Genomic DNA, 13,333 nt, shown 5'->3' with positions numbered 1-13,333 from the left:
TGGTAATGAGATATAAACCGAAGTGTAAATCCTGGGACTTTCCCTCAAAGAGAGCTGACCCACTCTCTCGGTTTCTTTGTCCGTTCCTTCCTCCTTCCTGCTACCTGGAATAGAGATATGGTGACTGTAGCACCAAACACCGCACTGGGCCGTGAAGGAAGGGCCACCATCTTGAGGCGGTAGGATGATCAGCTGTAAGAGGCCTGGCGCCCTGCAGACTTTGTAGAGCAAAGCCATACCTGTCCCTGGGTGCCCACCTCCTGACTTTTACGTGAGAGAAATAAAACTCTACTTTGATTAAGTTATAATTTGGGGGGCGGGGGCGGAATCTGTTATTTGTCCTGAACTCAATCCTAACGGATATAGCCTAGGGCCAATTACCATCACACTGTGTTATGTAATTAATTACACTGTCATCCATGTTTAGACAGATTCATCCTAACGTCTATCATGGTTTTGTGGGAAAGTACGGAATTGGGAGAAGCAGCTACTTTACCTGATTTTTCAAATTAGAAATTACCAAAAAAAAAAAAAAAAAGAAATGGTGGTGGGGGTGGGGAAGCCATGGTAAACTTACACACTGTATGTAGAATTCCAGGTTTGGGCCTAAGACCTGACTCTGCCCAAACCAGCTGTATGCACTTAGGGGAGTCCCTTAATCCTTCAGAACCCCAATTTCCTATAAAATAAAGATATCAACACCTACTTCATTCAGTCATCTGAATAAATAAATAAGACATATCATATAACAGAGCTTGGTAAGTACAAGCACTATATAAACATAAGGTCTTATGGTCATAAAACTAGAAGCCATTTTATATATAACCTTGAAAGGTAAAATCATCTCACAAATACCCTTCCAGTGGTGTGTATATGTATGTGTGTGTTGCTAGTTATAAATGAGATGAAATTGAACATTTTATTCTAGTTAGGAACTTGAGAGCATAATAAATAACAATTTAGTGCTTACTGTCACAAACTTAGATATATATATATATATATATATATATATATATATCAAAGTTCTCATATATATATATATATATATATATATATATATATATATATCAAAGTTCTCAGAATTCTTTAGTATCTCTTTTTGGATATTATAGAAAATATCCAGGTTTTTGGGGTTTTCTTTGCTTTGTTTCAATAAGCTGAATGTGATTTGATTTCAACAATATTTGATTTCAATACTCAAAATGTGGATTTAATAATTTAGCTTTCTGTATAATACCTGAGAAACTCTGCCAGAATGATTGCCTTGTTAAACGCCGCTCGCTGTCTTAAAACTTTATTTCATGTGAAGTATTTTTTAAAGAGTTCGAGAGAGAGAAAAAAGCAAAGCCCATCGCAAGTCTGAGGCTTGCAGAAAGATAAAATGCGTGTGTCTGGCTTGGGACGGGTCTGGCTGAGAGAGCATCAGTGCACCTGGGCGTGTGAACCAGAAGGCTCCATTTAGATACAGCTATGCACTGCATATGTTTTTTTTCTCTGGTGGAGCTCATCTAATTCAGATTTAAATTCATACATTATTATTTATGAATTATTAATTATTTTTTAAATTCATACATTTTTAAGGCTCAGTGTTCCTAATAAGGCAGCTTTGCTGGACAGAGAACCATAAACATCCACCTGATGGTCGTCAACAACTCGAAGCCTAAGGTCTCGAAAGAAAATAACCTGCGTCTAGGAGGAACGTCATATAAACCCATTTCAGCATTTACAACTATAAGCAGGACCCTTCAATAATTCAATACCTGACTTCCAAATTTGGAGAATGTCACTCTATCCAAAAGTTGAGGCTCATATTTTAAGAACTACATTTTCTGGAAATTTTTTAAAAATGTGATTAAAAAATCAAATATTATATCTATTTCTAGCATCTTGACTCCTCCTCCCCGTGGATGTGGTGGTTTCTGGTCCCCTGGGGATCTAAAATGCCCTTCATCCCACAATCATTGTAGCTTGGCTTTTCCAAGGACAGACCCAATTAAGGCCAACTCCAAACACAAGGTAAGAGTCATCCTCCCTGAAGGGTGACTCAAGCATGAGAAGCTTTCAAGAGGATGACCAGAGATCCCTGTCTTCACATCCACATATGGTGTAACACAGATGATGGCAATTTTAGCCACTCCCCAAGGACTCGACTCCTGGACCACAAAATGCTCTATCTCAAACTGCACCCTGGTACATAATTGGGTATTACGTGTCTCTTCTCAGGTGCGTGTGTGTGTGTGTGTGTGTGTGTGTGTGTGTGTGTGTGTGAGAGAGAGAGAGAGAGAGAGAGAGGGAGGGAGAAAGGGATGGGAAGGGAGGAAGGGAGAGAGGAGTAGTGATGGAATTTCTTCTTTATCTACACTGAGATTAAATCCACCATCATCTTGTATCTTGATTTATAGAGTAAAAATCAAGGATCTTTCACATACAGATGAATTTAGAACAAATGTGAATTTCTATCCAAAATCTGTCCACACTCTGAGACTAGATTTCCAAGAAAATGACACAAGAGGAAAAAAGTAATTTGCATAATCCTGCAAATAATAGCAAAAAACTGGGGCAAATCTAAGTGCTCAAAGGAGAGGAGTGGCTTATTCTAGTGTGCCCCATGGTTAAATGTTTTATCACTATTAAATGACCATTGTGAATTGTTTTTTTTTTTATTTAAAAAAAATTTTTTTTTCAACGCTTTTTATTTATTTTGGGACAGAGAGAGACAGAGCATGAACGGGGAGGGGCAGAGAGAGAGGGAGACACAGAATCGGAAACAGGCTCCAGGCTCCGAGCCATCAGCCCAGAGCCTGACGCGGGGCTCGAACTCACGGACCGCGAGATCGTGACCTGGCTGAAGTCGGACGCTTAACCGACTGCGCCACCCAGGCGCCCCGTGAATTGTTTTTTTGATACGTGGAGAGGGGAAAAAAAATAGTTTTCCTTCCACAGATGTGCAGAATGGTTAATGCCAGAAAACGGTCACGGCATCTGTTGGCCCCGTGCACGTGCGGTGGGCCAACAGGCATCAGTAGGTGCTCGGTAGGAGATGGTCTCAGAGTTTACCTTGAAATCAACTGCCAGCAAGTTCTACTTAAAAATGATTATAATCAGAATCCTCCGTTGGCGTGGGTAACACACATCAAAATCTCTGACTGGGGTAATACACCTTCTACAGGATTCTGCTGTAGCTCCTTCACCAGACATGTCCCAGTTGGGAACGTACTGTAAATATGAAGTGTGTCAGCAAATACACCAGGGGATTAGTTTCTGTGGTCGGGTCCCAAAAGCCCGTCTAACCCAGCTGGGAGCGGACTCAGAGACTGACAGCCCTATAGCCTGACAGGCCGAGGTGAAGGAAGGAAGATGATATTCCTTCCCTTCTTCTGGGAGCCAGGCCAACTCCATGGGGAATGTCAGAGCAGGTGGGATATGTCCTCTGCATCTTTCCTTTCTGCACCCTTTCCCCTCCCTCCTGGGCTTCTCTCCCGAGGCCCTCAGGCTGCCCACAGCACTCGACTAGGGGACCCCATCCTCCCAGACCTACCCCAAATTCCCTACCGCCCCCCTCCCTGTCCTTGGCCCAAATCGAAATCCTCACTCCTTCAATGTAGTTCATTGGTTCTCAAATTTCACTGTACTTCATGAACATCTGGGAATTAAATTTAAAAAAAGCCTAGTGGCTCCAGTCCGTTGAGTGTCCGACTTCAGCTCAGGTCATGATCTCATGGTTCGTGAGTTCAAGCCCCGCATCGGGCTGGCTGTTGTCAGCACAGAGCCCGCTTCAGATCCTCTGTCCCCCCTCTCTCTGCCCCTCCCTCGCTCATGCTCTCTTCTCTCAAAAATGAACAAACACTTATAAAGAAGAAGAAGAAAAGCCTAGGCTCCAACCTCAAATATTTTGATTCTGTTGCCTTAGAGGTCCTGGGAACCGTTAGTTTAAAAAGCACTGCAGGTGATTCTAATATGCACCAGGGCTGAGAACCCCCGGGTCAAGGTGATCCTGGCTAGATGCTAGAAGCCTTTGATTGCATTTCTTCACAGCAAGGATGTAAACAACGGACGGCTGCCTACCAGCAGATACAGGTAGATTCCAGGGCAGCATTTTAACACATATGAAAAGTTTGAGCAGTAGGTTTTAGATTTGGGGAACAGGCCAGCCCTGTTCTGGGGATATACAGTAAATGCTGCTAAACTCTTCTGATTTTTGCAGCGTCTTCCTCTTCCATGCCTGAATTCACACGTGGAAATTCTAGCTCCCCCCACCCCCACCACGCCCCTCACAGCCCCTCAGAGCTCCTCAGAGCTCCCAGCTCCGGAAGCCCTCATCTGACCCCGCTGATAGGGGTCTAAATGAGGGTAGGGATGCTGGGAAGGAGATAGGATCGCCCATCTCTCGCCCATCTCTCTTTCCAGACGATCACTCAAAAGCCAGCTTTATAAGCTTAATTCTCTTTTCCCTTTAAGGGTGTTCCTTGCCGGCCACGCTAAACCGGGCAGAACTTGTGGCCTTTACAGTTAATAGTAGACCCCCACAGTGTAGTGTCCGCCTTCTCCCAAACGCAGGCTCTGCAGTGGCTCAGGTGCTGGCTGCTAAAACATCCGCTGGGCTCAGTGCTGGGTGTCATGGCCCCGGCCCTGGGGCTACCTAGGCCTTCCGCCCTCTCCCCTCACCCCGTGGTTTATTCGTTTGGCAGATGACTTCTGGTTCTATTCTTAGCACTAATGCAGACCTCAAATAACACCGAAACACAAAAACTCAGCGCAATCCTTGCGTGGTTCCTGCTGCGTTCAGAAGCTTCAGGAAAGGGCCGAGGGAAGCGGGGTTGGATTCGGCATGCCCTATCTAGTTGGGTCAGGGTGCACACCCCAGATCCAAAGCTTGCCCGCAGGCGTGCAGACATCCCTCCGGGGAGGAATTCAGGCTACAATGGAAGATTCTGTCCTCTATTTTCTGATTCAAGGTGCTACACACCTTACTAGGAGAGTCTCCTCCTCGGGCTGCGTTATCAGCATTATCTTCTTTAACCGACTTTCCTTTTTATGAAAGGACACCTGACGGACAGAGAGGTTAGCCAACTGGCCCTACCTGAACCCGTGTCATTGGCCTGCAAAGTCCATGCTCAGAACCATTCACTCTCAGAACAATCTAAAAACTCATCCATTTGGGATGCCTGGGTGGCTCAGTCGGTTAAGCGTCTGACGCTTGATTTCAGTTCAGATCACGATCTCACGGACATGAGATCAAGCCCCACACTGGGCTCCGCACTGAGCACGGAGCCTGCTTAGGATTCTGTCTCCCTCTCCCTCTGCCTGCATGCCCATTTGTGCTCTCTCAAAAACAAACAAACAAACAAACAAACAAAACCCCAGCTTAAAAACCCATCCATTTCACGCACACTCGTGGCCCTCGGCTTCCCAAGAGCTCCTCTGTAAGTTCTGCCATTGCTGCTCTTGCCAGACCTCTCTTGGGAAACCTACACCTGGGTTCACGCACTGGGTTCCTCATCCGGGGATGGCCAGGGGCACGGGGCCACCTTGCTGCTCCGGACCACTCACAGGTGAGGCTGGGAAGGAGGGACCGTTATTTACTGCTTTCCCCCAGGGGCCTTAGAGGGGAGAAAAGCCCACCGTTGACCTACCTCAGTGACGAAAGAAGTCACAAAACTCGCAGGGAAGGAAAAAAAACCCAACAGCTCAGTTAAACAAAAAGGAAAAAACAGAGAGGGGTGATGGGGGTACCGTGTCTGGAAATCACTCCGCAGTTCGCTGCACATCCTCGGCACCCATGTTCCCCAGGGAAGTCTGGTCTTCAGCTTCCACGCCTATTCGCACGGCTATTTGCCGGAAGGACCAGCCACAGCCTCTCTGCGTGGCTGGCCGGAAGGAAAGGTGCTGTGCCACCTGCCAAGGACGGCTGGGACCGTCCCAGTCCCCTCACTCATGGAGGGAGCCCCACTGGCACTTGGCAGGCTGCCCCCAGGACCACAATGGATGGAGGAGATACACTCATTGTAAAGAGAAGACAGCAGGCCGAGGGGAATAGGCCAGGCTGACGTTCCCTTTGCTGACTGATTCCTGAGGAAACACAGTAACGGAACCTCAAGAGAGAACTGAGATCGAGAAATTGGAACGTGGAGAATACGTGCTCTGATCTTTGGCCTAGAGTGTGGAAGCCCACCCGTCTCCATGACACCCCCCGGTCTGGGGATCATCCCATCACTTGCCAGGTCTCCATGTTCAGACTGAGCTCTGCCATTTTATTGGCCAAAGGTGAGTGGGAATTTCAACACAGACCCCAGCATATTTAATCCACCCAGGCTTGTGTTTCTGGTCTTGTTCTATATCACAGAGTGTTTCATGGCGAGGCCTGTGGTGGCAGGAAGCCTTGGAATGTCTGCAGAGATCTAGTGCAGAGAGCGCCTCGTGTTACCCAGCAAAGCTGTGCTGCTTCCTTGGGAGCTCTGCCTGCCCGGGGGTACCGAGACGGAGGGGCTGTGGTCACGGCTCACAACGCAGACGGAGGTGTGTGCCGCCATCTGCGAAGAGCGGAGTCGAGGCCAGATTAGTGAACTGTTATGAAGCTGTCTTTGTAACAACAGAGCTGTAAAAATTATGGCTCCCTGCAAGGCCACACCAACGCACCACTGTGCTGGGTGAGATGCTTCATTTTTCCAGGCAGCTCTGCCCTGGCTGATTACGTGAGACGTAACTGCTTTTGTTGCACATTCACAGGTATCAGGAAAAGACATTCTTGGCGTTCCTCATTTTCCATGCCCTACTTACCAACTTCATCCCTGACGTTTGCAAGTTCGATTGACAGCTCTTTTTCTTTCACAAGGGCACTTTCATTCTGAAAAAAAACAAAACGGATACCGAGAGTCCCCTAGTTTTACGCCAGATAAGCCCCTGTGACATGTTTAATTAATGAATCATATTAAGCAAATATTTATGAGTCTAGCCCTTAAGGAGATAATTTTCTCATTATATAAGCATAGAAAAAAAAATTACAAAGCCAAGTCCGACTCATTCATTTGTATCACATTCAAATCACAAAGCTCGCAACCTAATAATAATAACCCTGCTCGTGCTTTTCACTCTACTGCACCGTTTATACATCAACCTACAATCCCTTCTTTGCACGTCTGTGCCCTGCATGGTAATCAGCTGTTATGTATTATTACACACCGTTAATTATTATCACTAGTATGAGATTTTTGAGCATGAAAACATCCACACCACCTTCTTCTGACGGGCGAATGCTAATTTTACCAACTGTCTCCTTACACGTACCCTTCTGTCCATATGTACGTGGTCGGCTACCAAATAAGTAATGAGCAGAAAGCTTAACGTGAAACATTTTTTTTTTTTTGTAATGAGATCAACACCAAAACTTAAGGTTTCCAAGTTTTTTTGTTCCACTGTGTGCATCACTAGAAGGAACAAGACGAAAAGTCCCACGTGAGGTACTATTAAGGGCAAAGGACACCATTTGTAACCACACGGCCCCTGAGTTGTTTTCAGATCATATATATTCTATGACATGAAACAGAGAGGTACCTGAAGATATGCTGACTTTGTAATCTGGGTTGAGTCACCAGAAATAGCTACATTTGTTATGATTTTATTGTTACTAATAATAACTAGAAAAGGTGTGCTATATCAATTCTCTTCACATTAGAGATACCAAAAATGTAGGCCTTCAAAGAAAGTCTCTTCATTCGGTTAGAATGTGCTCCCAAAGCAAACATTTCCAAAAAGGGAGTTGAAGCTAAAAATTGTACCAGATCTCTAGCATGAATATCATCAGGGTCTTGTGAATGTTCTTTCTTGATTAACCTCCTTTGACTTTGATTACAGCACCTCCAAAGAACCTGTTAACCTACCTCAAGGATGAAAGAAGTCATGAAACTCGCCGTGAAGAAAAAAAACTCAATTAAAAAAAAAGGAAAAAATGGGGGCGGGGTGGTGGTAACACGCAGATCTAGGTAACACGTGTGCTACTTTGGGTTGATGGGACGGACGGTCTCAGGTCATCCAAAGGGCATTTGCTACACAATGTCATAATTTCATAGTACCCAAATAAAACTCTATTTGTGTAATAAACTGACAGCTATTTTAGTCACGGGCATCAACAAGGATTAGCTCATGGTTCTTTTAAGAATAATGTAGCAATAATGCATCCGTTGAGGGACGGTGGGCCCCCATTTTATTCATAAAGCTCTCTCCTTCCATCCCAGCCCTCAGCATCCTTGCCTTCCCTAAATCTGAAGTCTAGCAATCACACCCGAGAATAGATAGTTTCCTAATCACTAAGGGATGCTGCCTCTATGCCAAGCCCGCTGCACAGGGTTATAAAGAGGGTTGAAGAAATTAATATATGCAAAGTAATTAGTAATTAGAAGTAATATATGCAACCTGGCACTTGGCAAGCTCTTTATAAGTGTTAGTTGTTCTTAGAAGTCTTTTCTTTCATTTTATTTGCAAATGACTAATATCCTATAGATACTAGGGTCTTATCCACATTAACGATCTAAATGTGTTTAGGAATATGGCATATTCTTATGCTCTATTCTTTGTTTTGTTTTGCTTTTTGAAAATACCTTCATGGCTCTGCCCTGATTCTGTTCTCAGTTCGAAGTCTAGATACCTGGGGAAGTGTTCTAATCAGATAGACCACAGGGATTCCCTGCTTGCTCCAACACAGCATAATGTGGCCGGCTGACTTTCAACGTGTTACTACAAATTAAGAAAACCTGGAATTCCAGAGTGGCTAGCTTTCTGTATTCACCCTGAAAGGATCTTAAACTAGTGAAAAAATTAACTTGTTTCTCCTATCAAGAAACACCTGGCTGGCTCAGTTGGTAGAGCGTGAAACTCTTGATCTCGAGGTTGTTAAGTTCAAGCCCCATGTTGGGTGTAGAGATTACTTAAAAAAAAAAAAAATATATATATATATATATATATAAGAATAATAATTTTTAATCCTCAGTTCCTGAGCACAGCCAGAGAAGTGAAGTAAAGCTGACCCTTGACCAACATTGGTTTGAACTGGGTGTGTCCACTCCCACTCCAATTTTTTTTCTTTTTTAAAAATTGTTTTAAATTTTATTTATTTTAGAGAGAGAGACAGAGAGCAAGAGTGGGAGAGAGAGAGAGAGAGAGAGCGAGCGAGCCTCAAGCAGGTTCCATGCCCGCACAGAGCCCGATGTGAGGCTTCATCCTCCCATAACCCTGGGATCATGACCTGAGCTGAAATCAAGAGTCGGACGCTCAACCGACTGAGCCACCCAGGCGCCCCTCGAATTGTTTTCAATAAATACAGTATAGTACTGTAAATGTATCTTCTCTTCCTTGCGATTTTTTAAATAATAATTTATTTTCCCTAGTTTATTATAAGAACATAGCATATAATACAATATACAAAATGTGTTAATCAACTGTTCTTAGTAAGGCTTCTGGTCCACAGTGGGTTATTCGCGGTGAAGTTTTTGGGGAGTCACAAGTTATTCACAGATTTTCTACTGTGCAGGAGTTGAGCACCCCAATCCCTGGTTCTTCAAGGGTTAACTCTACTGTACTTATCAGTCTCAAAATAGCATTATTAAAGTATTCACAGTCAGAGTGCTGACAGATGCAAAGACTTAGATGAGGTTAGGCAGTGAACAACCAGAACTTAACAAAACCCCACAAACCAACTCTGATTTCTAACATGAGCCAACAGTTCCCTCAGCTCCCAACACCCACCACCCCCACCCCGGAAAGAAGCCCTGGGCAGATGTGAACAGTGTCCTACCCAGGGATCTCCCAGATCACAGTAAATCACTCTACACTTTCCGGCCACAGGAGAATGAGACATTTGGGGAAGGAGTGGCTTGGAGGCCCAGTGAGGAGACCGTGCTGATTCTGGTAAAGATTATGGGCAACCTTCAGACCTGAATCACTGTTGTGAAAAGCTACCGCTAATACTGACAGCCAGGCTGGACCCACCCATCTTCGCTTTAGGGGAGACACAAGTGAGAGAATAAAAGAAAAGGACCAAGAAAAGAAAGGGAGCAGATGGGAAGAGAGATGGAAGGGGAGATAGGAAGGGGACGGGTGAGACCATAGACCCTGCACCCTCTCCATCTGGGGAGACAGTGACGGGGAAAGAGTGAAGGAAGAGAACCCAACTCGACCTCAACCTTTTGCAAGCATAGTCTATAAAGCCAACTGCAGTTTCAAACTACAGTCATCAGATGGCTTACCGAGGAAAGACTGGCTGTTAAACGTTAGCAACAAACCTGAAGGCTTAAATGTCAAGGTAAGCAACGAAACTCTGGTAAGGTGTAGCTAATGACAGCATTAATATTAGTGTGAACATTTCCAAACACTTCGCGAACGTGAGGCACAGCGCTGGGTAGGCCCTTTCCCTCACTTAGTCCTCCAGGTGAGGCTGTCAGGTGGGTGCTGGGTTCTATTTCCCTGCGTGGAGGATGAAACTGAAGCTGCAGGCTAAGCAAGCCGCCCGTGCACGACTGGCTGGGAAGCGGTGAAGCCAGAGTCTATTACAGACACAGCCTCAGGATCCAAACGGCACCAGTTCTCAGACTGGACAGGAGCACTTATCGGTGGTCAGTGTCGGCTCCTCACCACTTTTTCAATAAAAAAAAATTCCCTGGCTGCATTCACACCCCATCCCACCGTTGGAACCACCTGCCTTTGCCCATGGTATGGATTTGTCGGCCGCTCGCCAGTACACTTCCAGCATGGCCTGCCTGAGGCTGTAACTTCTGAGAGGGCAGCTGTTCAGCTTTCCCCATCAGCTATCCCTAACCCCTGTGAATCCGTTCCTCCTGAAGACGCTGGCTCAGCCCAGCTCTGCTCGCTAAGGCCAGCCTGTGTGGGTTGGCGACAGTCCTTTCTTCTTAAGTGCTTCTTTTTGAAATGATACCAACCCTTCTGATTTATGAATTTTCTGCATTAAGTTACTCTTTGTTTCCTGAAAGCTAAACCAGAATGACTAGTGCTGCCCTGCAGTGGAGTGAGTCAACAACAACAGGACTGCAGGAACTCTCTTCCTTAACGCAAGAAGTGAACTTCAAGGAACCTTCCATTCTCTCCTCCTGCCTCAAGTTCTCTGTCATCCATCATGGCTCAACAGATTCCAAAGGTGATCTCGCAAGGCCGTTAGGTTCTGTTGAACACACAGGAGGAAGGCGGCCCCAAAGACTCCCTTTGAAAGGGTCTCATGCCACGATTCCCCTTCGCTCCCCAACCTAAGCCAGTCCAGCGCGATGACGTGTTGGGATGACTGAAATATGAGCACGGCCCCCTCTGACGGCCCAGTGTGAGATCAGTGCTTCCCTACATGGGGAATGAGTGGAAAATTCCTAACTGGTGCCAAGCACGAGCTCCTGCTTTCACTCTAAAGGTCTAAAAATAGAACTCAGTATTAACCATCCAAACGATCCCGGTGATACAGTCCAGAAATCGCAAAGTCTAAAAGGCCATTCCTCTAAAATTACTGTTTACTCTAGGACAGGCTTAACTGGAAATGGACCCTTGGAGAACATTCATCCAAGCCCCATACCAACAGCTGTGTCTTCTTATGCACCTCTTTTATTTGGTCACGTACCTCTCTTTTGCACACTGAGTTCTCTACTCTTTTTAGCATGATACGCTGTATTCACAGATGGAATCCGAGATGAGCTATCCCCATGAAACATCCAACTCTCCCCCTCTACCTCTAGCCCTAAACACACCGCTGCAAGTCTGGCACAGTGAAGCCTGTACTTCTCACATATGGCTCTCCACGCTAAGGTGCTCAGCGACTCTTGCGAATGCCACCATGAATCTCTCCTAGCTACACAAACCTGGCAAAGCCTACAAACCGCTAATCGTGCCATTGACTTCAAGTAACTGGATGTGTGGCCAAGCCCGAAGCCGGCCTGCCACACTCTGTCATTTCAACATGCTTCGTCAATGGGAGTTACCTGTTCAGCTGGTTGATGGCACCCATGAGAACTTGGTGGTAACAGGGAGTGAAAATGCCACTCTTTGTTAGCGTCACCCACGTGATTCTACACTTGGACATGAGCTCCCTAAGCTCCTCCTCAAATCGGAAACCAAAGGAACAGACTAGTTACTATGAGACCAGAGGAAGAAGGAGCAGGAGGAATGTGGGAGCACCCGAGGCAAGAGCCAAGAGAACTGTGACCCTAAACAGCACCTGAGGCTATTTCCGGGAGCCTGGGTCACCCCCATCATATGGGCCCTTCTCTTTTCCTTGCCATGCTCCTGCCTCTGGTCTGTGATTCACCCTGAAGGGGCACTTGATCAGCTACAAGGGGGACTGATGACAATTTTGTAAACTTCACTGCAGTTTCTAAGTGTTTTGATCAGCTCCCGCTTCCCCCCACCACATTTTTCTTTAAAAGGACACACACGTGCCCAAGATGATGTGACTTTGATATGATGAGTCAGAAGAAAGAGTGTTTGTACTGGGCCCTCAAATATTTGTTGAAAAGAAATGAATTGATAAATGGAACAGTACTCTACCGTCAAAATAGTAATTTGGTAATAAATTAATTAATTGTAATAAATAAATAGACACACACACACACACACATTAAAAAATATATACATGTAAGTCCACAGACTCCCAACAAATTTCTAATTTTTCCTATCTTTTTAGCCTGCCCTGGAGTCAATGCAGATAAAAAAAAAAAAAAAAAAAAAATTCAACCGTGCAAAGCTAGGCCACCTTTTCACAGGCTAAGCAAAAGAACCATACAGGGAATTAAAGAAGAAACCTACAGAATTCTGCTATTTGAAGAAACTTCCAGATCCTTTTTATTGTGACTTTTGGAAATTCAAAGTGAGATACATACATGCACATGAAATCACAAAGGGGTTAAGGAATTTTTCATTCTTCCTGGAAACAATATTGCTTTTCACTCATGGCTCTGTGAGTTCAGGTGAGGGCTTAATTCTACATGGCAGAACCCTGTTTTAATACGGAAATACTTTCTTTTGTATTTCAAGATGAACCAGCCACAAGGTGACATCTCCAAGGCTTCTGTGTTGTTTTCAGACCACCGTTTGCGAATGCTGCGTTCAATTTCAGTATCAACACTGTGAAGCTTGGCTAGATTCATAATATAGCTCCGTGGAAAATTCCTTTGGGAGGTGGACTGACCTTTTGTTTTTCATTTCAGTTATTATGGCTTTAAAGCAGCGCTGACGGCATGCTTTGACTTCTTCAATAAGTATTATTTCTTTCACATATAATTAACACAGGCCAGTGTATTTTTCTACCAGCTTTTCTCCTCTGCAGTACAAATTTAATAGAGACTGGTCA

At 45.0% G+C, this 13,333-nt stretch overlaps 1 protein-coding gene across 3 annotated transcripts in view; it reads right to left on the bottom strand.

The window, feature by feature from the left end:
• MTUS2 (microtubule associated scaffold protein 2) overlaps window positions 1–13,333 on the bottom strand; it is a 374,790-nt gene that overhangs the window by 51,900 nt on the left and 309,557 nt on the right. For all 3 annotated transcript variants that reach the window (XM_047078256.1, XM_047078267.1, XM_047078275.1), the window contains one exon: window positions 6,778–6,844. In XM_047078256.1, coding sequence (XP_046934212.1) covers window positions 6,778–6,844 — 67 coding nt within the window. The remainder of the gene's footprint in view (window positions 1–6,777; window positions 6,845–13,333) is intronic.

The sequence above is a fragment of the Lynx rufus genome, unplaced genomic scaffold (assembly GCF_022079265.1).
Source record: "Lynx rufus isolate CCGP_SWC_20201006 ecotype Redwood Valley unplaced genomic scaffold, mLynRuf1.p SCAF_1, whole genome shotgun sequence".
NCBI lineage: Eukaryota > Metazoa > Chordata > Mammalia > Carnivora > Felidae > Lynx > Lynx rufus.
The sequence above is the reverse complement of the archived record's forward strand: the minus strand, read 5'-3'. Positions and strand labels throughout refer to the sequence as shown.